General features: G+C 34.7%; 1 protein-coding gene across 2 annotated transcripts in view; it reads right to left on the reverse strand.

Annotated features, from left to right (window-relative positions):
- Positions 1 to 27,871, reverse strand: part of ADAM32 (ADAM metallopeptidase domain 32) — a 145,788-nt gene that overhangs the window by 96,521 nt on the left and 21,396 nt on the right. For both annotated transcript variants that reach the window (XM_087856383.1, XM_087856381.1), the window contains exons 3-9: positions 22,260 to 22,321; positions 19,764 to 19,839; positions 17,503 to 17,579; positions 15,832 to 16,009; positions 10,141 to 10,209; positions 4,860 to 4,931; positions 4,487 to 4,653 (exon numbers count right to left, since the gene is read on the reverse strand). In XM_087856383.1, the coding sequence (XP_087712509.1) occupies positions 4,487 to 4,653; positions 4,860 to 4,931; positions 10,141 to 10,209; positions 15,832 to 16,009; positions 17,503 to 17,579; positions 19,764 to 19,839; positions 22,260 to 22,321 (701 nt within the window). The remainder of the gene's footprint in view (positions 1 to 4,486; positions 4,654 to 4,859; positions 4,932 to 10,140; positions 10,210 to 15,831; positions 16,010 to 17,502; positions 17,580 to 19,763; positions 19,840 to 22,259; positions 22,322 to 27,871) is intronic.

Raw genomic sequence — 27,871 nt, forward strand, 5'->3', positions numbered from 1 at the left:
CCAAACCACTAGACACCCCTTGTCTTTTTTATTTTAGCCATTCTGATAGGTGTGAGGTGATATATCTAATGTGGTTTTTGATTTGCATTCCCCTGATGATTAGTAATGTTGAGCACCTCTTCATGTGTCAGTCGGCCATCTGTATGTCTTCTTTAGAAAAATGTTTATTCGGGCCTTCTGTTTTTAATCAGATTATTTTTTTGTTGCTGTTGAGTTACATAAGTTCTTTATATATTTTGGATAGTAACCACTTATCAGATATATCACTTGAAAATACCTTCTCCCATTCAGTAGGTTACCTTTTTGCTTTGCTGATGGTTTCCTTCATGGTGCAGAAGATTTTTATTTTGGTGTAGTCCCAATAGTTAATTGTGTTTTTGTTTCCCTTGCCAGAGGGCATATCTAGAAAAATGTTTCTATGGCTGATGTCAAAAAAAATTGCTGTCTATATTTTCTACTAGGAGTTTCATGGCTTCATGTCTGAAATTTAGGTCTTTGATCCATCTTTAGTTTATTTTTGTGTATGGTTTAAAAAAAAAATTGGTCCAGCCTCACTCTTTTACATGGAGCTGTCTGGTTTTTTCAGCACCATTTGTTGAAGGACTGCTTTTTCCCTATTGGATATTCTGGCCTCCTTACTCATAGATTAACTGACCATATAAGCATGATTGCCTTTTCATTCTGTTCTTTTTGTCCTTTTTAATGTATACAAGTTTATCTATTTTTACTTTTGTTGCTCATGCTTTTGATGTCATACTCAAGAAACCACTGCCGAATCCAATGTCATAAAGTTTTCCCCCTATTGCTTCTTCTAATAGTTTTAGGTCTTAAATTTAGATCTTTGACCCATTTCAAGTTAATTTTGTATACTGCATAAAGCCCAACTTCAGTCTTTTCCACATGGATCTCCAGTTTTCCCAACACGATTTGTTGAAGGGACTGTCTTTTCCCCCATTGAAAGGTCTTAGCATCCATGCCAAAAATCTTTTGATCATATATGCAAAGGTTTATTTCTTGACTCTCTTTTCTATTCATTGGCTTATTTGCCCATCTTTATGCTAGTAATACTGTTTTGATTCCTGTAGCTTTGTAGTAAGTTTTAATATCTATCTCATTTCTTACAACTATACAGAAATCTACTATCTCCTTTCTTGAAAATTTATACTTAAAGAGAAAAACACACATATTGCCTTTTCCATAAAAACTGCATTTCACAGGGCACCTGGGTGGCTCAGTTGATTAAGCATCTGCCTTTGGCACAGGTCATGATCCCAGGGTCCTGGGATCGAGTCCCACATCAGTCTTCTTGCTCAGCAGAGAGTCTACCCCTCTTGAGAGTCTCCCCTTCCTCTACCCCTCCCCCCTTCTTGTGTTCTCTCTCACACATACTTTCTCTCTCAAGTAAATAAATAAAATCTTTAAAAAAAAACTGTATCACAAACATGCATAATCCCAATTAATGAGAGAAAGCTCCACTTTACAGAAGATCAGTTAATAAATATACAAGGGACGGTACAATTTTAAAATCTTCATTGCAATGCTTTAACAAATTATTATGAAAAGAATTATTATCAAAGAGGTGAAAACCTATACTATGAAAACTATAAAACACTGATGAAAGAAATTGAAGAGGACACAAAGAAGTGGAAAGACATTCCATGCTCTTGGATTGGAAGAACAAATATTGTTAAAATGGCTGTATTACCCAAAGCGATCTACACATTTAATGCAATTCCTATCAAAATACCAACAGCATTTTTCACAGAGCTGAAACAAATAATCCTAAAATTTGTATGGAAGCACAAAAGACCCCAAATAGCCAAAGCAACCTTGAAAAAGAAAAGCAAAGCTGGAAGCATCACAATTCCAGAGTTCAAGTTATACTACAAAGCTATAGTGACCAAAACAGTATAGCAATGGAACAAAAACAGACATATAGATCAATGGAACAGAACAGAAAACCCAGAAATGAACACACAACTATATGGCTAATTAATCTACAAAAAGCAGGAAAAAATATCCAATGGGAAAAGATAGTCTCTTCAACAAATGGTGTTGGAAAAACTGGACATCAACATGCAAAAGAATGAAATTGGACCACTTTCTTACACCATACACAAAAATAAATTCAAAATGTATGAAAGATGTAAAGGTAAGACATGGAACCATGAAAATCCTAGAGAAGAACAAAGCAGTAACCCTCTTTGACATCGGCCCATAGCAACTTCTTACTAGATATGTCTCCTGAGGCAAGGGAAACAAAAGCAGAAATAAACTAGGGACTTCATCAAGATAAAAAGCTTCTGCACAGTAAAGGAAATAATCAACAAAACTAAAAGGAAATCTATGGAATGGGTAGAGATATTTGCAAATGACATATCTGAAAAAGGGTAAGTATTCAAAATATATAAAGAACTTATACAACTCAACACTCAAAAAATGAATCCAATTAAAAATGGGCAGAAGACATGAATAGACATTTTTCCAAACAAGACATACAGATGGCCAACAGACACATGAAAAGTTACTCAATGTCACTCATCATCAGGGAAGTACAATCAAAACTACAATAAGATATTACCTCACACCTGTCAGAATGGCTAACATCAACAACACAAGAAACAACAGGTGTTGGAGAGGATGTGGAGAAAGGGGAACCCTCTTGCACAAAGTGGTGCAGCCACTCTGGAAAACAGTATGGAGTTTCCTCAAAAAGGTAAAAATAGGACTACCCTATGATCCAGCAATTGCACTGGGTATTTACCCAAAGAATACAAAAATACTAATTCAAAGGGATACATACACCCCAATATTAAAGCAGCATTATGTACAATTGCCAAGTTATGGAAAATGCCCAAGTGTCCCTCAACTGATGAACAGATAAAGAGAAAGTGGTATATATATACAATGGAATATTACTCATCCATAAAAAAAGAATGAGATCTTACCATTTGCAATGACATGGATGGAGCTTGAGAATATTATGCTAAGGGAAATAAGTCAGTTTGAGAAAGACAAATACCACATTTTTTACTCATATGTGGAATTTAGAAAACAAAACAAATGAGCATAGGGAAGAAAAGAGAGGGAGAGGGAAACTAAGAAACAGACTCAACTATAGAGAACAAACTGATGGTTATCAGAGGGGAGGTGGTTAAGGTGATGGGTTAAAGAAGTGATGAGGTTTGAGGAGTGCACTTGTGATGAGCACCTGGTGTTTTATGGAAGTGTTGAATCACTATATGGTACAACTGAAATTAATATAACATTGTATGTTAACTAATGGAAATTAAAATTAAAACCTAAGAGTAAATAAATAGCACTGACATTAATTAATCAGACTGACGAAAAAAATGAAAAGATCAATAACACTTATTGTTGGCAGAGATGTGGGAAAATTTTTAATCTCACACTTGCAAAGGAAATACTGACACGCCAACTTAAAAATATGTATATACAGATTGGTTGAAAGATATTGCTGATTATAATTGTTACTAAATTTTATATGAGTTCAATTAAAAATATATGGTTATAATTAATTATTAGAAAACTTATATTGATTTCTTCAACAAATAAACTGGAAAGAAAATATAACAGAAATGAAACCCACAGATTTAAAGAGACTAAGAGACATATCAAATGAATGGAATGTGTGGACCTTGCATGGATACAGATTTGAACCAACCAACTGTAAAATATAAAATATTTTAGAAAATATGCAAAATTTGAACCCTGACTAAACAATGATGACTTTAAGGAATGCCATTTTTTAGGTGTGATAATGGTATTGTAAATACATTTTGAAGAATCCTTAACAATCCTTATCTTTCAGAGATCTGTAAATAATGACACATAGGACTTTCTTCAAAATAACTGAGTTTGAGGGGGTGAGAAAAAGAAAAAAATTAGCCATAAACTGATAATTGTTTTATGGATATGTAAGGTACATAAGGATTCATTATTTTACTTTCTTAACTGCCGTTATGCTTGAAATTTCCCATAATAAAAACTAGAACAAAACAAAAAAGAAAACTAGTTTTTTAAGATAATGCAGAAAATTCATTAGGGTAAACTATTTTTAACCTACTTTCCTGAACCTCTGATCCAACTTCATAACAAAAATACAAACTTTATAAGATAAATCCCATTTTTTTAGTTAGTGGTTAAGATTATGGGCTCTGGGGTTAAAACCTGTGGGTTCAAATCAGAAGGACACCACTAGATCCAAGAATCCTGAAATTGTTTAACCTCTAGAAATCTCTAAATGTTCTCAATCTCCTAGAAATCTCAATCTCCTCATTAGTAAAAAGCTAATAAGCACAGAAATAAATTTTAGCAAGCTTCTTTTACTGACAGAAAGAGGATATGAGGCCTGAGTGAAGCACATAATAATGTATTAATAGTCACCGATGGATAAAAATTCCCTAAATAAAGCCACATCATCATCACAGATCTTTTTCTAAGAATAATGGAACATTATTCTTACATGAATAAATATGCAATATCATGAGGCCTTAGAGTAAGATAGAACTTTTTCCATTCTAAAAATCTGCGCAATACTTCGTCTGCCTCACCAACTGTAGAAATCTTATTTTTATCTGACCACAACTCCAACGATGACAGCACAACAGTAACTTTAAATTGGGCAAACATCTAAAAACAAAAGAGAGAAATACATGAAAAATTAATCTTTATGTTATTTTACAATAACTAAGAAATTAATTCAATGCTTTGACAAATCCATACTCAGTTTGTATAGATGGGTTAATTATTCAGAAATGCCAAGTGAAGTTAATGTACATTATAATTTCAAAACTAGTATAAATTTTTCTAACTAGTATGAAAAGGAAAATACTTACTGAATTTACAAGGCCAATAATTTCGATGACTTTATTTGTTACTATCATGCTATCAGAGCCCAAGTAATCATACTGAAAAACAAAATTAATTTTAAAATTAAATACAATCTGTTATGCAAAATATTTTTGAGAAATACTCTCCATCTACTCTCAGAACTTTGAGGCTGCTTTGGGGTTAGAACAGTTCAAAATAAGTCAGTAACAAATTAAAAAAAATAAATATAAACTGGATCACTCATATATGCTGGTGGGAATGTAAAATTGTACAGCCACTCTGGAAAATTTAGCAGCTCCTTTCAAAACAAACAATATACTTACCATATGACCCAGAAATTGCACTCCTGGGCATTTATTTGTATTTTTTAAGATTTATTCAAGAGAGAAAGAGTGAGCACAAGTGGGAGGAGGGGCAGAGGGAGAGTATCTTCAACACAGGGCTCAATCCCACAACCCATGAGATCCTGACCTGAGCCAAAATCACAAGTCAGATACCTAACCAACTGAGCCACCCAGGCGCCCCACACTCCTGGGCACTTATCTTAAAGAAATAAAAACTGATGCTCACAAAAAAACATATTCATAAATGTTCGTAACAATTTTATTATTAGCCCAAAGTTGGAAATAATTCATATGTCCTTCAGTAGTTAACTGGTTAAACGAACTGTGGCACATTCATACCATGGAATACTGATCATTAATAAAAAGGAACTGACTAAACTGTTGATATATGAAACAGTTTGGATAAACCTTAAGACAATTATGCTGAGTATTTAAAAAATCTCCAAAGGATATATACTACAAGATAACATTTCTGCAATATTCCTGAAATCAAGGAAAGGAGAACAGATTAGCAACTGCCAGAGGTTACAAAGTATAGGGAAATAGGGAGAAATGGATGTGACTATGAAGAAATAATGTAACAGAGTCTTATAGTGATGGTTCTATCGAGTGTCTTGATTGTGACAATGATTATACAAGGCTGCATATGTGATCCTAGTGCATAAAACTATACACACACACACACACAAATTAGTGTATATACAACTGCTGAAATCTAAATAAGCTTTGTGGAATGTGTCAAATTCAATATCTATAAATCACCTCTCTAAAGTATAGCAAAAGTCTTAAGTATAGACGGTTCCACAGGACCGTCAAATTAAACATATCTTAAACGAAGCTCATGATTCTCCCTCAAACATGTGGTCCTACTTACCTTTCCACTACTTTAATTAATGGTATTATCATCTATGACCTCCCACATTTATGATACTGCATGTTCCATAAGAGCAGAACTTTTTCACAGCTGCATCCTCAATAAGTAGAATAGTAACTGGCATCTACACGATGCTCAATAAATTTATTAAGTGAATGGATAAATCAAATCAATTTAAGTCCTTCTAATTCAACCTCAGCAGTAACTTTTAAAATTGCTTTTTTTCTATTACTAATACTACTAATTAGTAAATGTTCGACTTGATTATTGGAATAGTCTCTTAAATGTCTCCAACTATCCCATCAGCAATCCAGTCCCTACACTATCACAAAAATGATGATTCTAAAATGAAAACACGAACCTGTCAGTCCCTTCTTTAAAATCTTTTTAATGATGCTGCATTACCATTAGGATAAAATCCAAATATTGTGTCAGTTCTTCAATTTATCTCTTTCCATTTTCCTTCTTCAACCCTATGTATTAATCATACTAAACTTGAAGGTTTTTTTTAAAAAGAACCTTCTCTGAAAAATGTCATTGGTATTTTGATCGGGATAGCATTGAAAGTGTAGCTTGCTCTGGGTAGCATGGACATTTTAACTATGCTAATTCTTCCAATGCATAAGCATGGAATATTTTTCAAAGAACTGGAACAAACAGCCCTTAAATTTGTGTGGAACCAGAAAAGGCCCCAAATCGCCAAGGAACTGTTGAAAAGGAAAAACAAAGCTCGGGGCACCACAATGCCGGATTTCAAGCTGTACTACAAAGCCGTGATCACAAAGACAGCATGGTACTGGCGCAAAAACAGACACAGAGACCAATGGAACAGAACAGAGAACCCAGAAATGGACCCTCGGCTCTTTGGGCAACTAATCTTTGACAAAGCAGGAAAAAGCATCCAGTGGAAAAAAAACAGTCTCTTCCATAAATGGTGCTGGGAAAATTGGTCAGCTACATACAAAAGAATGAAACTTGACCACTCTCTCACACCATATACAAAGATAAACTCCAAATGGATGAAAGACCTCCATGTGAGACAGGAATCCATCAAAATCCCAGAGGAGAACACAGGCAGCAACCTCTATGACATCGGCCACAGCAACCTTTTTCATGACACATCTCCAAAGGCAAGAGAAACAAAAGAAAAAATGAACTTGTGGGACTTCATCAAGATCAAAAGCTTCTGCACAGCCAAGGAAACAGTCAAAAAAACTAAGAGGCAGCCCACCGAATGGGAGAGGATATTTGCAAATGACAGTACAGATAAAAGACTGGTATCCAAGATCTACAAAGAGCTTCTCAAACTCAATACACAAGAAACAAATAAACAAATCATAAAATGGGCAGAAGATATGAACAGATACTTTTCCAATGAAGACATACAAATGGCTAACAGACACATGAAAAAATGTTCAAAATCATTAGCCATCAGGGAAATTCAAATCAAAAACATACTGAGATACCACCTTACACCAGTTAGAATGGCAAAAATTGACAAGGCAAGAAACAACAATTGTTGGAGAGGATGGGGAGAAAGGGGATCCCTCCTACATTGTTGACAGGAATGCAAGTTGGTACAGTCACTCTGGAAAACAGTGTGGAGATTCCTTAAAAAGTTAAAAATTGAGCTACCCTATGATCCAGCAATTGCACTACTGGGTATTTACCCCAGTGTTACAGACGTAGTGAAGAGAAGGGCCATATGCACCCCAATGTTCATATCAGCATTGTCCACAATAGCTAAATCGTGGAAGGAACCGAGATGCCCTTCAACAGATGAATGGATTAAGAAGATGTGGTCCATATATACAATGGAATATTACTCAGCTATCAAAAAGAATGATTTCTCAACATTTGCTGCAACATGGATGGCACTGGAGGAGATAATGCTAAGTGAAATAAGTCAAGCAGACAAAGACAATTATTATATGGTTTCTCTCATCTATGGAACATAAGAACTAGGAAGATCAGTAGGAGAAGGAAGGGATAAAGAAAGGGGGGTAATCAGAAGGGGGAATGAAGCATGAGAGACTATGGACTCTGAGAAACAAACTGAGGGCTTCAGAGGGAAGGGGGTGGGGGAATGGGATAGGCTGGTGATGGGCAGTAACGAGGGCACATATTGCATGGTACACTGGGTGTTATATGCAACTAATGAATCACGGAACTTTACACCAAAAACCAGGGATGTACTGTATGGTGACCAACATAATATAATAAAAAAATATTATTATAATAAAAATAAATAAATAAATAAAATTAAAAAATAAAAAGAACCTTCTCTCATGTTTATGTGCCTTTGCAAGGAAAAGTTTTGCATCAAGTCTTCCCTGGTCCCACCCTCACCTCATTATCCAAGCTAACTTATCCACAAACCATCCCCCAACCACCTCCTTTATCAGGATCTCACACTCCAAGCCATTATTCCCCTGCCCTAATCATGCAAAGAGCCAACTAGAGACAACCCCTACATCCCAGAACCCACTGAAATTATTCAAGCTAGACAACCCTAAACTTGTCTACTTTGCCTTGAGGGTTCTTTCCCACAGAAACCATTATCAGGTCTCCTGTCCATGTTCTCCCCTTGCTCCCTCTGTCTCCTTACCTATTTTGTTATTTCCCCATGTGGCTTCTGCAGGATGTGGCATATTCTCTCCTTTTGGGAACTGTGAATAACAAACTATCTCCCTAATAGCAATTTCGTCTCCTGATCTGTTGGCCCCATCATACATGAATAATAAAAAAACACACTTTAACATACCTACTTGCTTGTTTTTATAGTACCCCAGGTTATAGCTATGTGTTTCCATGTCTTTTTCCATCATTGGACCATGTTTTTATACTCTCATATGCTTCCTTCAAGCATATCGCTGAATTCACTAGACTACAACTGTGGATTTAAAATTTGGGAAGTCACTGAAGACAATATCACTATTGTTCCTCTTTATACACCCAGCATCTAGTAACACAGATGCTACAGCAAGCTCAATGTTTGTTTTATTAAAGAATATGTAAATATGTATAAAAACAGAAAAGGGAAGTTTAATCAGTAACATATAGCTGGCAAACCTGACAATTTGGACAAGAAGCTCTTAAAACAACTGTCAAAGTTTATAACATAATACTTAAAAAAAAGATTTTTATAATCCAGAATATTCCCTGGAAATTTAGTCATCATTATTATAAATATCTTAATTTTCTCTTAAATGTTCCCTTTGTCCTTTTCCCCTATATTCTAATAAATCAAGTATTTTCATATTCTTCTCTAAATTCTATATGTCTCTGAATCTTAACTCCGGCTTCCTGACAAGCTGTACAATTCTACAATTAGAATTAATAATGTATTTGATTCCTATTCTCTGTAGTATTCCAGAGGTGTGACAATCAAATGTTTATCATCAGAACAAAACCTGGAAAGTATATTTTTATCCCTGTTTTCTGAAATCTCTGAAATACAGAGAAAATAAAGCCACACCTGATTGGGTGCAACTAAGTTTTCATCCCAAGGTTCTGAAGTTTAGAGGTCCTCAAATAGTTTTTGGGAATCAGGGATTTAGAAGTATGTTTTACCAGGTAAACAATACACTGGAACAGGTGAACATTTAAAAACCTGTCAAAAAAAAAAAGTCTCGATACAGGAATGTAAGCAGTTCTCATAGTTATACTGTCATCACTTTTGTGCCAATAAATACTTTGTAGGACAAAACATTCCCTAGGCTACATACGGCTCTTCAAGTGCCCTAAAAACAAAAACTAAAAGCTTAAAGATTTTCACTTGAAACAAATATCACCATTAAAAATATTGTGGATGGAGAGAGTTCCTAAAAATGTGAAGTACCAGCCCAAAAATAATTTTGTTATTCATTTTTATGTAAAGATTTCAAATAAAACATTTCTGATAGAAATATGTAATTTTGAGTATTTGGTTTTTCAGTTTGCAAATTTTTCCACTGTTCTCTCTACAACATGTAGTAAAAAGATTGGAATTTTTAAGTTCCTTTCTGCTAGGGATAATTATACATTCATACCAAATATGTAAAAGCAAGGAAAAAGAAAAATACATACCAAAGCTTTATCCACCACAATATGCATTTCTAGATAAAGAGGAATTAAATCTGGAACAGCTGATTCTGACTAGAAAAAAGAAAAAGAGCACTTAAAAGCCTATAAAACTTTCATAAATTGTTTTTTCTGAACTTTTAAAATCATTTTTTCACTTTATTGAGTTGTAATTGACAAAAATTATATATATTTAAAGTATAAGACTTGATATTTTGATATATATATATTAAAATAATTGTCATAATCAGGCTAATTAACATATCCACCTCACATAGTGACCATTTTCTTTTTTGTGTCATAATAAAAACGCAAAAGATCAATACTCAGCAAATTTCAAGTTTACAATGCACTATTGTTAACTATAGCCATATTACTATATATTTAATCTCCAAAAGTTACTTATCTTGCCTAACTGAAACTTTGTACCATTTGACCAACATTTCCCCATTTCTTCTTGTCCTCAGCTCCTAGCAATGACCATTTTACTCTTTGCTTCTAGGAGTTTGACTATTTTAAGATTGCACTATATAAGTGAATTCAGGTAGTATTTGTCTTTCTGTGTGTGGCTTATTTCACTTAGCATAACATCCTCTAGGTTCATCCATGTTGTCACAAATGGGAAGATATCCCTTTTCAAGGCTGAATATTCCACTGTATAAATATAAATATATATTCTCAAGATGGACGTGTAGAAGTATCTCTTCAAGATACTAATTTCATTTCCTATGGATATATACCCAGAAGTAAAATTTCTGGATCATAGGTAGTTAATTTTTAACTTTTTGAGGAATCTCCATATTCTTTCCACAGTGGCTGCAACAATTTGCATTCCCACCAACAGTGCACAAAGGTTCCCTCTTCTCCACAGCCTCACCAACAATTGTTACCTTTTGTCTTTTTGGTAATAGCCATCCTAATAGGTGTGAGATGATATTTGATTGTGGTTTTGATTTGCATTTCCCTGATGATTAGTGATGGCATACACCTTTTCACATATCTGATGGCCATCTGTATGTCTTCTTTAGAAAAATGTCTATTTAAGTCTTTGCCATTTTTAAATCTCATTATTTTTGCTATGAATTGTATGAGTTTCTTACATATATTAGATATTAACCTCTTATCAGGTATATGGTTTGCAAGAATTTTTGCTCCTTCCATTTTGTTGACTTTTGCCTCCCTGAAGAGCAAGGGGTTTGAGATCCACATTAGGTACTCCCTACACTGGGGGCCTGTAGTGGAAAGATTAGCCCTCATAATATATGGCTTTAAAAATCAGCAGGGTTTAATTCCGGGAGTGTTAGAGGGCTACAGGAAACTGAGACTGTGCTTTTAAAGAGCCTGTGCACATATTCACTCATTCTGAGGCCCAGCACAGAGGCAGCTATTTGAAAATTTAATGACTAATTTTAGGGTATATGTCAGAGGGACAGAGATCTGTAAAAACTTGCTCTGAGAACAGAAAAGCTGGTAGGGGCTATTTTTCTCACCCTCCTTCTGCCTAGCTGGTCCAATATTGGTTGGTACCAGTTCTGACACTTTCCATCTACGTTGTTACCACTGTACACCCCATCCCAGGGTTCCCCTGAGGACTGGTTCTGTCTAACCCACCCACTTTGGCAGGTACTCCTCCAAGGTGGTCCTCCTCTATCACACCCAGCAGGCATACCTGGCCAGGACCAACAGCCCCCAAAGTGGCTACCGACTTAACACACCAAGCAGGCGGCCTTGGCCAGGACAAGACCTTCCAAAGGAGCTCTTGCCTGATGGAAGGGCGGGAGGAAGCCCTGCCCACCAGTGCAACAGCAACAGCTGTGACTTGGCTTGCACCCAACCACAACAGGGGCTAGCCCTGCCCATGAAACCATCCAAAGCAGTTGCAGCACAGTCACAACAGAAGGGCACACAGATCTCAAACAGGGGATACACCTAGAGTGCCTCATTCTGGTGATGAGGGAAAATTATGCTCTGTGCCCCACAGGATACCTTCTAAATAAGACCATACCTTCAAAATAAGGAGCCATAGCTGATCTACCTAATACACAGACAGAAAGAAGTAGTCAGGCAAAATGAGGAGACAGAGGAATATGTTCTAAATGAAAGAACAAGACAAACCTTGAGAAAGAACTAAACAAAATGGAGATAAGCAATCTCTCTGGCACAGTTCAAAGTAATAGTCATAAATCTGATAACTAAACTTGGAGAAGATAGGATGAACACACAGAACTTCAACAAAGAGATATAAAATACTTAAATAAAAAACAACCAGAGCTGAAGAATACAACACCTGAATGAAAAATACATTAGAGAGAATCAACAGCAGAGTAGAGGAGGCAGAAGAATGGATCAGTGATCCAGAAGACAGGGTAACGGAAAGTACTCAAGCTGACCAGCAAAAAGAAAAAAGAGTTTTAAGAAGGAGAATAGTTTAAGGGTCCTCTAGGACAACATCAGGCATACTAACATTCTTATTATAGGGGTTACAGAAGTAGAAGAGAAAAGAAACAGACAAATACTTATCTGAAGATATAATAGCTGAAAATGTCCCTTATCAGGAAAAGGAAACAGACGTCCAGGTTCAGGGAGCACAGAGAGGACCAAACAAGATGAACCCAAAAAGATCTACAGCAAGATAATAATTAAAATGTCAAAAAATAAAGATAAAGAGAGAATCTTAAGAGCAGCAAAAGAAAAGTAACTAGTTATAAACAAAGGAACACCCATAAACCCATCAGATGATTTTTCAGCATAAACTTTTCAGGCCAGAAGGGATTGCCATGATATATTCAAAGTTCTGAATGGAAAAAACCTACAAACAAGAATACTCTATCCAGCAGGGCTTTCATTAGCATTGAAGGAGAGATAAAGTTTTCCAAATATTAAAGAAGTTCATCACACTAAACCAGACTTAAAAGAAATGTCAAAGGGACTTATTTAAGTAGATAAGAAAAAGTCGTATCTACAAGTAAGAAAATTATGAAAGTGATAAAGAAAGGGGGAGTAATCAGAAGGGGGAATGAAACATGAGACACTATGGACTGTGAGAAACAAACTGAGGGCCTCAGAGGGGAGGGAGGTGGGGGAAAGGGATAGACCGGTGATGGGTAGTAAGGAGGGCACGTATTGCATGGTGCACTGGGTGTTATACGCAACTAATGAATCTTCGAACTTTATATCGGAAACCGGGGATGTACTGTATGGTGACTAACATAATAAAAAAACATTAAAAAAATATTGATAAAAATAAAATTAAATTAAATTAAATTAAAAAAAGAAAATTATGAAAGTAAAATCTTATTGGCAAAGTAAAGTGAATGTAGTGGATTAAGCATTTATAAGTTAGTATGAAGGTGAAAAGACAAAAGCAGCAAAATCAACTATATCTACAATAATTGGTTAAGGAAAAATAAAAGATGAAAATATGAAATCAAATTAGAACATGGAGGGGGAATAAAAATGTAGTGCTTTTAGAATATATTCAAAATAAAGAGATCATCAACTTTAAAAAGACGGCTATAGGGGCCCCTGGGTGGCTCAGTTGGTTAAGCGGCTGCCTTTGGCTCAGGTCATGATCCCAGGGTCTTGGAATTTACCCTGTACTGGGCTCTCTGCTCAACAGGGAGCCTACTTCTCCCTCTCCCTCTGCCTGCTGCTCCACCTTTTTGTGCTCTCTCTCTCTCTCTCCCTGTCAAATAAAGAAAAATTTTTAAAAAATAAATAAAAAATAAAAAGATGGCTATATACATAGGTTGTTTTATGAACCTCATGGTAATGACAAACCAAAAACCTATAATAGATACACAATAAAATAAGGACAAAAGAATCCATGCATAACAGAAAAAAGTCATCGAATCACACAGGTAGGAGAGCAATAGAAGAAGGGACAAAAAGAACTAAAAAATCAACCAGAAAATAATTAACAAAATGGCAGTAAGTACACACCTACCAATAATAACCTTAAATGTAAGTGGGCTAAATGCTTCAATCAAAAGGCACAGGATAAGGGACTAGATTAAAAAAACAAGACCCATATATGCTGCCCATAAAAGATTCATTTGAGGCCTAAAGATAGATATAAACTAAAAGTGAAAGGATGGAAGAAGATATTCCATGCAGAAGAATGAAACTGGATCATTTTCTTACACCATACACAAAAACAGACTCAAAATGGATGAAACAGCTAAATGTGAGACAGGAAGTCATCAAAATCCTAGAGTAGAACACAGGCAGCAACTTCTTAGACCTCAGCCTCAGCAACTTCTCACTAGACACATCTCCAAAGGCAAGAGAAATAAAAGCAAAGATGAATTACTGGGATTTCATCAAGATAAAAATCTTTTGCACAGCAAAGGAAACAATCAACAAAACTAAAAGGCAATCTATGGAATGGGAGAAGATATTTGCAAATGTCTTATCAGATAAGGGGCTAGTATCCAAAATCGATAAAGAACTTGTCAAACTCAACACCCAAAAAACAAATAATCCAGTCAAGAAATGGGCAGAAGACATGAACAGACATTTCTCCAAAGAAGACATACAAGTGGACAACAAACACATGAAACAATGCTCACATCACTTGGCATCAGGGAAATACAAATCAAAACCACAGAGATACCACCTCACACCAGTCAGAATGGCTAAAATGAACAACTCAGGAAACAACAGATGTTGACGAGGATCCAGAGAATGGGAACCCTCTTACACTGTTCTTGGGAATGCAAACTAGTGCAGTCATTCCAGAAAACGGTATGGAGGTTCCTCAAAAAGTTAAAGATAGAGCTACCGTATGACCTAGCAATTGCATCCAAAGTATGCAAACATACTGATTCAAAGGGACACATACACCCCAATGTTTATAGCAGCAGTGTCCACAATAGCCAAACTATGGCAAGAGCCCAGAGGTCCATCAACAGATGAATGGATAAAGAAGATGTGGTATATATATACAATGGAATACTACTCAGCCATCAAAAAAATGAAATCTTGCCATTTGCAGTGACATGGATGGAACTAGAGGGTATTATGCTAAGTGAAATAAGTCAGTAAGAGAAAGACAAATACCATATGATTTCACTCATATGTGGAATTTAAGAGACAAAAAAGATGAACATAGGGAAAGAGTCTCTTAACTCTGGAAACAAACTGAGGGTTGCTGAGGGAAGGTGTGGGGGGGAAGGGGTAATCGGGTGATGGGCATTAAGGAAAGCACTTGATGTAATGAGCACTGGGTGTTATATGCAACTGATGAATCATTAAATTCTACCCCAATAACTAATTTAAAAAAATTCCCCTGAATCAAAAGATGTGCTGAGCTTTAGATACAGAAAGAATAAAATTTGACTATAGCTGAAAAAAAATACTGGCCTTTAAATAACTTCCAGGAATACAGACACAAAAGTAGGAATTTAGTTTCTTAAATTTACACTGAATACACACTAGTCTTTAGAAAGTTGTAAGTATATAACAAAATAAGGATTAGAATAAAAATGTATCATAAAAAAGTAGATGATCAGTTGATGCAAGGAAAAGGCCATTTATGGTTCAAAGGAAATTGTAACATTAAGAAAAGATGAGGATGTTCTGAAGGAAAGAATATTTGCTACAGTTATACAATACATTAATATAATCTTCTTTTACATAAATTAAGTAAGGACAATAATTGCCCTGAAAATAGTAATAAAACATACACAAACTCACCTTTTCACTTACAAAAATGTTATAGTCCACTGGGTTTTGCTCTATGCCTTGGTTATTTTCAGTAAGATCTTCAAATTCACCATTTCCATTCCTTAATTTATAAAGAAGATGCTGAAATTCAACTGCAGATTCCAGAGGCTCAATTCCATAAGAAACATTTTCAAATTGCAGTATTCCTCTGTAATATTAAGAATAAAACTGTAAGTGCTTTTTTTTTTTAAGATTTTATTTATTTATTTATTTATTTATTTATTTATTTATTTGACAGAGAGAGAGAGAGAGAGAGAGGGAACACAAGCAGGGGGAGTGGGAGAGGGAGAAGCAGACTTCAGGGGGCCCAATGCGGGGCTCGATTCCAGGACTCTGAGATCACGATCTGAGCTGAAGGCAGATGCTTAACGACTGAACCACGCAGGTGCCCCAAAAACTGTAAGTGCTTTTAATCAATTCTCTATTATAGAACTCTGACAGAATCCAAAAGGAGGAGGAGGAAGAGGAGGGTAAAGAACATTTTTTAGCTCAGTATTTTGACCCAAACTCTTTACATTATGGAGATAATTTTGAAGAGACAAAAATCTCCCACAATCCACAAAATTAACTTTCCATTCGATTCTCTCTATAGATATAAAGGCAGCAGAAACTACATAATCATTTGCAAGGTGTATAAATATACAGCGTTACAGTGATTAAGGAATTCCCTGTTCTCCAAGTCAGTGGCTTAATGAAAGCAATAGTAAACAGAAATCTAAATGAATTTCTCTCTGGTTGGCACTGCTTTTGAAAAATGATCACATTGCTTATATAACAGAAGTATATGTAATAAGTAAAATTTGATTTATAAAAATAAAATTTAGCAGTAATTATGAAAAGGCATTTATTAATCTTCTTTATGCACACAGTCTGAATAAGAAAAGCAAGATTTTAAAAAATAGACAACTTTTATAACTATTCTTCTCTGACTACAGGTTACAGTTTAAGTAGCTACTTCCCAAAAACCAAATTTTAGGGTTCTATGTAACAATCACTGAGGAACACTTATTTGTTAAAATAAGGTTCCTATACTAACTATAAAAATGAGGAAGAAGAATTTCCTGACAGAATGGAAAACTCTAAGCACTAAGGAAGAAACCTTACAATTGTTAGCATATAAGACAGTGATATTATTAGAAAAATGTGAGTACTATATTAGTAATTATTTGCTTATATAGAATTTGCCTCCTCTCCCTGAAGGTGATTTTCCTTAAGAAAAAGTATGCCTTGTTTATCTTTATTTATCTTTATATCTTCAAACACTAGGCCAGTAGGTGACACATGGTAGGTACAAAACATATCCATTTGCTGAAAAAATAAGCTATCCTAAACAGCTCTTCCAACTTGCTGTAGTCATTTACATTCAGTTGTCATTTCTGTAGCTTAAAAAAAAAACAAGATATAGAACAAGGAGACTAGGAAATATAAACCTTGAAAGAGGTTAGAAATGTCTCTGGTCAGCAAGGAATGTGAGGAGATACAAGAGAAGAAACATGTTCAGAGGAGGATATCATTGCATTATCTTCACATGGGAATCCTCTTAAGCCCTATATTAAGCCCCAAACTTAATATAAACATAACAAATTCACTGCAGCCAATATCATTAACCACAATGTTCACATATCAATGACAAAAAATAACCTCAATCCAGAGCATGTGCTGAGTGTGACAACAGAGTTCGGATGTCCTTCAATATGCCCCTGGTAGTAGCACTGAGCCTAGGAAAGAAAAAAAGTGAAGTAGTTATTTAGGATTGACAAACTTTCTAATGATTTCTTATTTTTATACTTGCTAGAACTTTCTGAATATTTTCACAGGCTACATGGTTTATATATCAGTATGAATAAAGTGACATTCAGGAAAAGTTTCCCTATATATGTCACTTTCACTATATTAACTACTCTTCTGATCAATATTTGGGATTATTATTTTATACTCTGCTTCCAAAGTGTTACCCCATATTTTAGTTTAAATTGCTTCCTGATATATAAATTTAGGTCATGAATTAAAGACAAAGATTATGAATCTAGATTTCTTTAAAAATCTCATATTCTATTAAAAAATCTAAAATTTAAGGATTAAAGAACTAGAAAACAATACACCATATCAACACAAACCAAAAGGATGATTCTGAAACTATACTAATACAGGAAATGAAGATTTGAAGGCAAGAAGCATTACTAAGTGATAAAGAGGGATATTTCATAATGAAAAGAATTTCCACTGATCAGGAAGATATAAATATTCCAAATTTGTATTCACTTACTAGATAGCTTCAAAACATATAAGCTCAAAATTTTAAAAAATAGCAAAAAGAGAAATGCAATAATCATAGTAAAAGATACATTTCTGTCAGCAACTGATAAATCAAGCATTCAGAATCCACAGAAGATCTGAACAGCATGTTAGCAACCTAATACAGGTAGAATAAAAATTGTAGAATGTACTTTCTTTTTAAAGAATATGGAACATTTACAAAAATGAAACCATATTCTGGGCCATGAAGCAAGACAAGAAATTTTAAAGAACTGAAATCAAAGTTTGGTCTCTGATCACAGTACTATCAAGCTAGAAATATAGCAGACATCATCACAGGGAGAAGATTATGTAATTTCCAAGATTCAGTAGTGCTATAAATTTTGGTGGAAACCAATGTAAGATTTCTAATTAACACACTGTTTTATAATGGAACTAAGGGGAAGAAGAAGGTGCAAGAAAAGGAAACTTATAGTCCTATGCAATAAAAGTGAAGCAACATGGTGTCCAAATTCAATCTTTCAACAAATTTTTGTCATGCTAACTATATGCCAGGCATTTTTCTAGGCACTGGGGATACATGAGTGAATTAAAAAGACTAAAATAAAATCCCTGCCTTCATGAAGATTATTTTGCACTGGGGAAACAGAAAATAAATAGATAAAATATATGGCACATCATATATTGATAACCACCATAAAGAAAACAAAACAGATAAAGTAAGAGAGTACTAAGGGTAAGAGAGCAATTTAAAACAGGAGTTAGTCAGGGACTAATAGGGTAATTTTAAGCAAAGACCCTAAGGAAAGGGAATCTTGGGAGTCTTGGGAAAAAGCAAGCATCTGGATCAAAGAAAACAGAAAGTGCAAAGATCCTGGAAGGAGAACATGTCTGGTATGTTGAAGAATAGCAAGGAGACCAATATAGCTGGAACAGAATGAGCAAGACAGACAGTAACAGGAAATGAGGTTCAGTCAGGTAAAGAGGACCAGATTGTATAAAGGCTGTAGGATATTGATATGACTTTGGCTTTCACTTTGTAAACAACAGGAGGTCTGGAACCATGGAGGGTTCTGAGCACAGAAACAACACAATGTGTCTAGGCTTTAATAAGATTGATCTGGTTGGTCACATTGAAAACTAAAGGGATGGGCAAGGTATAGAAACAAGGAGATTACTCAGGAAGTTATAGCAATAATCTAAGCATTTACTTGGAAAAGAATGTTACCAGGATGGAGACAGAGGAAGAGGGTGGATCTGGCTATCTAATTTAAAGGGTAGTGTCAATAAGATTTATTAATGGATGGGATGGGGGTTAAAAAAAAAGAAAGGGTTTAAAATGTATGATTTTGTGTTCAATATTTGTTTGCTTTTATTAGTATTTAATTTATATTCATTTATTCAACAAAATTGAAATTAATTAATTAACTAAATGGTGCCTGTGTTCTATAGAGCGGAAGCCATTAGTCCATCCAGTTCCTCTTTAATTTACCAAGACTTCAGGAAAGGCTAATAATGAGGGAAATGAGGCCATAAATGGATCCTTAAATATAGCCCCTATGAATACAGTGTTCTGTATTAGGAAAACATTTATTCACTGTAAAAAAGATTTTAAAAATCTATAAAATACAGAACTTAAATCTTACCTGAATATCTGAAGGATGAGAATTCACAGATCCTTGATTATACAAATAAACCATAAAATTATGTGCTAAAAAAAAACTGAATATAAAAATGAAAGAGTATTAAAAGTTACTCTTTTTGAAACACATAAAGCAGTGCTCAACAAACTAACACCCTCAGGCCAAATCTGTCCTACTCTGTCTTTGTAAATAAAGTTTTATTGGAACACAGCCACACCCATTAATTTATGTATGGTCCATGGCTGTTTTCAAGCATAACAGCAGAGTTGAGTCATTTTAACAGAGATAGTATGGCTCTCAAAGCCTGAAATATTTGCTATCTGGGCCTGGACCTTTATAGCAAGTCTGCAAATCCAACAAAGGTAGTATTTTCTTTTGAGATATATATATATATATATATAATTTATATTCAAAGATATACACACTCAAAATAATTTTCCTATTTTACCGAACTCCTTTATTTTTTTATTTTAATGTACTCCTTTAAAATAAGAAGGGACTACAAGATGAGAAAAAAGGCATTTTAAATTTACAAAGATATGAACTAGATGTAGGATTATGAGAGTTTTCCATTCTTTCATTCTTTCTAAATTTCACTACCATGCATATATATTACCTTTACAATAAAGTAGAAGAGTATTGTGTAAAAGTCCGTAGTTATCTGAATGTAGAAACTTGTACTGAAACTACAAGTCCAAGTTCAACCTTCTCTGGTATCATTGCCTGTACATATTACCCTATTTCCTCACCTCATGGTCACTCCTCAATCCAATGTAACATTAGTAGACCATCCAGACTAGCTAGTTAGGAATCCTCCACTAAAAGTGATCTCATATGGGTAACTAATGACCCTCTAGTTGTCAAATCCAAAAGGCAGCTTGAAGTCAAGTAAAACTACTCTGACACACACATACTGTTGACCATGCTTCCCTTCTTTAAGCCATCTACTCTTCAACTTCAACCATACCATTTCCACCTGGCTTCCCTAATATCTTTCTGTATACTTTAAGAGTCCCTTCATCTGGGTCTTTGCTTCTTCCCTTAAGTGTTTCCATGGCCTTCAATTCTGGGTTGTTTTTCCTTCTCACCTTTGATATTCACTCCTACCTCTACAGATTCATCTTGTTCATTTCTGGTGCTTCATTTATACCTACATAAATACATGGCTTTGAAATCCACACTCACATTCTAAACTAAATCTAACTGCCAACTGGACATTTCTCTTGGGATATCCTACAAGCACTTCATATCTAACTTTTCAAAACTAAGCCCATATTTCCCCTGACTCAGATCTGTTCCCTTCTCCTTCACTGCCACACCGAATCTCTGCTACCACTATATTCAATGTTAGCTAATCTTTTTCCTGCCACCTCAGTATCTCAAAAAAAAAAAAAAAGATCCTTACCTCTACAGTCATAGTTCTGCTTTTCATTATTTCTCATATAAGTTATTTGCAATAACTTCCTAATTATCACTGTGCAATCATAATCATTACACAAGTAATTTCCCAAAACAATACACACATGCTCTACCCATCTCCTAAACTCCAGTCCATATAATTCTTACCACTGTTTATAGTCCTGATAAGATGTTCAAATGCACTGTGAGTTCTCTCACTTTCCCTCTTATACACTTGAAAAGATCTTTGAGTTGTCATTTACCATATTCTCCTTCCCTTCTGTCTAAAGGAGTAGGTTAACTCTTCTTTTACTCAATGCTATTCTTTGGCATTTTATACAATAATCACTTGTTTATACATCTCTAAGAAACTTCCCTTCAGCCAGAAAACTTTGTTCCTTCTTTCTTAAAAAGCATTCATCTGCACCTGTTTCTTCTTTTTCTGCCATTTTTGAAATAAGTTATTTACAACTTACTACCTTAAGCTTCTCACAATCCTCCTCTCCCTAATACCATGTAGTCTAGTTCTATAACCAAAATTTAACTGAAATTTACTACTGAAACTCACAAATTAATTCTAAGCCAGCTTTTCTCTACATGAGAGAAATTTCATGGTTTCCTGGTTTCCATGAGAGAAACCCTACAGAAAGTTATTTCAGTTACTTTCTCAATTCCCTGAAGGAAGTACACAGCTAGTACTATTTTCCATAAACTCTCACAAGTGTACAGTGTCATTCCATATTAAATTCCTCATTCCAGGCCTGCCTCTCTGATCAAACCCTGATACACTCACAGACTTACTTCTTATTCCAACATTCTGCCCTAATTATGTAGGTCCTTCTGGTTCTGTCTATAGCATAAGATCATATAGGTTAATCTTCAGGAGAGGGGCCCTTATTTTTTTCTGTTCCCCCCTATTCACAAAAGACTACTGGAGGAGTTAGGACCAAAAATTTAATTAATTCACAGGAAAGCATCTGTTCATCTGAAACAACTAAAATGTTTAGTAACAACTACATTAATTAACACTCCACTTTTATTGTAAGTAAACAAATTCATATCAATAAAATGAAATACAAAACTAAATGAATTAAAAATTACCTTTGCTTAAGGTGTACAGTGTACGGCTCCTCATCTATTGCAATAATATAGGATATCTGTTCCTAGAGAATCCAGAACAACTGAGATGAAGATCCACGTAACAGCAGCAAAACAATAATTTTACATCAATCAATCCCTCCAAACAATCCCTAAAATGTCTTGATTAAAATGTCTTAACTATATTGTGATCTAAACTTTACAATAATATATCAAAAATTATAACATTTATTATATAATCCAGTCTTACTATTTCTACAAAAATAAGCCTAACCTAAGGATTTATATGGGATTAGAAATCTATGTATAACTATATATAACTGAATTTTAAGCTCTTCTGAAATTAGAGATCACATGCTATGCTATAATGTCTATGTAGGTGGCATCATTGGGATAATAAGGTATCCTATATCAGCGAAGCTTATTCTATCAGGCACAAAAGATATTTATTTTATCTGTTTTCTTAAAATGTATTGCCTGATTCTTGTATTTTTAAACAGAAGATTCTTGAACAAAATTTCGTATTGTTTTTGACTCCATCATTACTATTCTCAAGTTAAAACATGGATAACAAGTTGCAACATCACTAAGTTGATGAACCTGAGTGATGAGATTTTATTCAGCCAAGGAGAACATATAAAAAGCAAGAGTTAGAGCATCACTGAAAAGGAAACTTAAAGCATATAAAAACCAAAAAGACACAAATACGGGAACACAGAAAAAGATAAGCCTTCTAGGATCTGTGACTGCCAGCCCTGCCCACCCACAAAAACCCGACAAGGGGCAGCAGAGAGAGAGCCTGGTAGTTTGGGGTCCCTGCAAACCCAACAAACAGACTGGAGGTAGATATCTGGTCTGACTACAGGCCCTGTACACCAATGAAAACTTCTCAGGGGACAACACAGGGAGAGCACCCAGCAGTGTGCTGAGACTGCAGTTCTGGCAAACATCTGGTCTGACTCAGTTCAAGTCCAAGGCAGCCCCAGACTGGCCCCTTAACAACACAGGGACCACACATTGCCCACAAAAGGCAAAGAGAACCACTGCAGACAGTTGGACCTGAGGCAAATACCTCTCAATCACAACATTAGGACACATACAACACAAATAGGTGACACCCTGAAGCACCAGCTTCTGGTAGACAGGGGACATTGCACATCAGGGCACTACAGCATCTCTTCTTCATAAAGCCACTACTTTCAAGAGCAGAAGTAGCCGACTTTCCTAACACATAGAAACAGACAAAAAGAGTTATTGGACAAAATGAGAAGACAGAAGAATATGTCCCAAATGAAAACAAACAAGCAAATAAATTCACAGCAAAAGAGCTAAATGAAATGAAGATAAGAAATATGCCTGAAAGAGAATTCAAAGTAATGCTCATAAAGATACTGGACTTAAGAAGATCTCCATAAGACCCTAAACAAAGAAACAGAAAATATAAAAAGAACCAATCTGGGATGAAGAACTCAATAATAGAAATTAAAAATACACTAGATGGAATCAAAAGAAATAAATATAAAAAGAACCAATCTGGGATGAAGAACTCAGTAATAGAAATTAAAAATACACTAGACGGAATAGACTAGAGGAAGGAGAAGAATAAACCAGCGAGCTGGAAGACAGAGTAATGGAAAGCAACCAAACTTAGGAGCAAAAAGTAAAAAAATAAAAAATGAGACTATGTTAAGAAATCTCAGCAACACCATCAATTATAATACCATTAGCATTATAGGAATCCCAGAAGGAGAAGAGAGAGAGAAAAGAGGACAGAAAACTTATTAAAAGAAAGAACAGATGAAAAAGTCACTAATATGGAGAAGGAAAGAGAAATCCAGATCCAGGAAGCACAGAGAGCCCCCCAAAAAATCAACCCAAAGGGGTCTACACCAAGACACATAATAATTAAAATGGCACAAAGAAGTGATAAAGAAAGAATTTTAAAAGCACTAAGAGAAAAGAAAACAGTTATATACAAGGGAAATCTCATAAGACTGTCAGCTGATTTATCAGCAGAAACTCTGTAGGCCAAAAGGGACTGGCATGATAAATTCAAAGTGCTAAAAGGAAAAAAAAAAAAGTCTGTAGCCAAGAACACTCTATCCAGCAAGGATATCATTCAGAATAGGAGGAGAGATAAAAAGTTTCCCAGATGAACAAATGGAATTCATCACCACTAAATCAGCCATACAAGAAATGATAAAGGAAATACTTTGCCTGGAAAGGAAAGACCATAAGCAAGCGTAGGAAAAATAGGAAAGGAAAAAATTTCACAGGTACATATAAACATAATAAAAGTAGATCAATCACTTATAAAACTAGTAGAAAGGTTAAAGCACAAAAGCAGTAAAATCAGTCAGAAGATTCACAAAATTAAAAAAAATTTTCACAAAATAAAAGGATGTAATGTGCCATCATATACCTAAAATGTGGAGGGTGGAAGTAAAAAATCAGTGCTTGCACGTGTTCAAACTTAAGCGACCATCAACTTAATACAGAACTGTATAAACATAGGGTGTTATATATGAACCTAGTGGTGAAAACACATCAAAAACCTATAATAGATATGCAAAAAATAAAGAGAAAGAAATCTACGTATTTCACTAAAACAGCCATCAAACAAGACAGCAAGAGAAGACTAGAACAGAGAAGAACTACCAAAAAAAACCCTGTAAAACAACTAACAAAATGGTATTAAGTACATACCTATAAAAAATTACTTTGAATGTAAATTAACTCCAGTTAAAAGACAAAGGGTAACAGAATGGATAAAAAGGCAAGATCTATCTATATACTGCCTACAAGACACTCATTTCACATGAAAAGACACATGCAGATTCAAAGTGAAGGGATGGAAAAATATTTATCATGCAAATGGAAGTGAAAAGAAAGCAAGGATAGTAATACTTACACCAGACAAAATAGATTTTATAACAAAGACTGTAAAAAGAGACAAAGGACACTACATAATAATAAAGTGAACAGTCCAACAAGAAGATGTGACAACTATAAATATTTATGTACCAAACATGGGAGCACCCAAATACATAAAGAAATTATTAACAGACAGAAAGAAATCAATTAACAGACAGAAAGAAATCAATTATATACAGTAGTAGAGAATTTTAAAACTTGCATCAATTGATAGATCATCCAAACACAAAATCAAAAGGAAACAGTGGCTTTGAATGATACGTAGGACCGGATGGAACTAACAGATATATTCAGACTATTCTGTCCAAAAAAGAGAATAAAACACAATCTTTTCAAGTGCAATTGAAACATTCTCCAGAATGGATGTTAGGCCACAAAATAGGTCTCAACAAATTCAGAAAGATTGACACATATGCATCATTTCTCACCACAATGCTATGAAACTAGAAATCAACCACAAGAAAAAATCTGGAAAGACCACAAATACATGACGGTTAAATAACATATTACTAAGTAATGAATGGATCAACGAAGAAATCAAAGGGGAAATCAAAAAATATATGTAGACAAATGAAAATGAAAACGCAGCAAGCAGTCCAAAACCTTTGGGATGCAGCAAAACTGTTCAGAGGGAAGATTATTAGCAACACAGGCCTAACTCAAGAAGCAAGAAAAATCTCCAATTAACAACCTTACCTTACACCTAAAGTGGCTAGAAAAAGAACAATAAAGGAGCCCAAGCCAATAGAAAGAAAAATAATAAAGAAAGGGGGGGTAAACAGAAGGGGGAATGAACCATGAGAGACGATGGACTCTGGGAAACAAACTGAGGGCTTCAGAGGGGAGGGGGTGGGGGAATGGGATAGGCTGGTGATGGGTATTAAGGAGGGCACGTATTGCATGGTGCACTGAGTTTTATATGCAAGTAATGAATCATCGAACTTTACATCAAAATTGAGGATGTACTGTATGGTGACTAACAATATAATAAAAATTATTATTAAAAAAAGAGATTAGAGCAGAAATAAATGAAATAGAAATTAAAAAAACAATAGAATAGATCAGTGATACCAGGAGCTGGTTCTTTAAAAACATAAACAAAATTGATAAAACCTTAGCCAGAATCATAAAAAGAGAGAGAGAGAAGACTCAAATAAACAAAATCAGAAATGAAAGAGGAGAAATAACAACCAACACCACAGAAATATAGAAAAATATTATGAAAAATTATACGCCAACAAATTGGACAATATAGAAGAAATGTATAAATTTTTAAAAACAATCAAATAAGTAATCAAAAAACTCCCAACGGACAAAAGTCCAGGACCAGATGGCTTCACAGGTGAATTCTACCAAAAATTTAAAGAAGAGTTAGTGCCTATTTTTCTCAAACTACTCCAAAAAGTAAAGAGGAAGAAAATGTTCCAAATTCACTCTGAGGCCATCATTACCCTAATAATAAAACCAGATAAAGACACTGCAAAAGAAGAAAACTACAGACCAATATCTCTGATGAACTTACATGTAAAAGTCCTCAACAATATAATAGCAAACCAAATCCAACAATACATTTAAAAAAATCACTCACTACAATCAAGTGGAATTTATTCCTGCGATGCAAGGGTGGTTCAATATTTCAAATCCATCAGCATGATACAACACATTAAAAATAGAAAGGATAAATACTATATTATTTAAATCAATGCCCAAAAAGCATTTGAGAAAGTACAACATTCATTCATTCAGAGTACAACAAAGTAGGTTTACAGGGAACATGCCTCAACATAATAAAGGAAATATATGAAAAATCCACAGCTAACATCATACTCAATGGTGAAACACTGACAGCCTTTCCCCTAAGGTCAGGAACAAGATCAAGATGTACACTCTCACCCTGTTTATTCAACATAGTACTGGAGGACCTACCCACAGCAATCAGACAAGAAAAAGGAATAAAAAGCATCAAAATTCATAAAGAAGAAGTAAAATTTTATTTGCAGACGGCATGATACTATATAAAGTCCTTAAGACTCCACCAAAAAACTACTAGAACAGATAAATGAATTTAGTAGAGCTGCAGGATACAAAATCAACGTACAGAAATCTGTTGTATTTCTATACACTAATAACAAAGTAGCAGAAAGAACAATTATGAAAACAATCCCATTTACAATTACACCAAAAATAATAAAATATTTAGGAATAAACTTAACCAAGGAGACGAAAGACCTGTACTCTCAAAACTACAAAACACTGATGAAAAAAATTGAAGATAACACAGACAAATGGAACAATATTCCATGCACATGGATTGGGAGAATTAACATTGTTAAAATGTCTCTACTATCCAAAGCAATCTACAGATTTAATGCAATACCATTATTTTTCATAGAACTAGAACAAATAATCCTAAAATTAGTACAGAACCACAAAAGACTCTGAATAACCAAAGCAATCTTGAAAAAGAAAATTAAAGCTGGAGGCATCACAATTCCAGATTTCAAACTATACTACAAACCTGTAGTAATCAAAACAGCATAGTACTGGCACAAATGTAGGCACATAGATCAACAGAACAGAATAGAGAGCCCAGAAATAAACCCACAACTATAAGGTTAATTAATCTTTGACAAAACAGGAAAGAATATGTAATGCAAAAAAAGACAGTCTCTTCAACATAT

Source organism: Ursus americanus, chromosome 27 (genome assembly GCF_024610735.1).
Source record: "Ursus americanus isolate L20-20 chromosome 27, mUrsAme1.1.p, whole genome shotgun sequence".
In the NCBI taxonomy this organism is placed as follows: Eukaryota; Metazoa; Chordata; class Mammalia; order Carnivora; family Ursidae; genus Ursus; species Ursus americanus.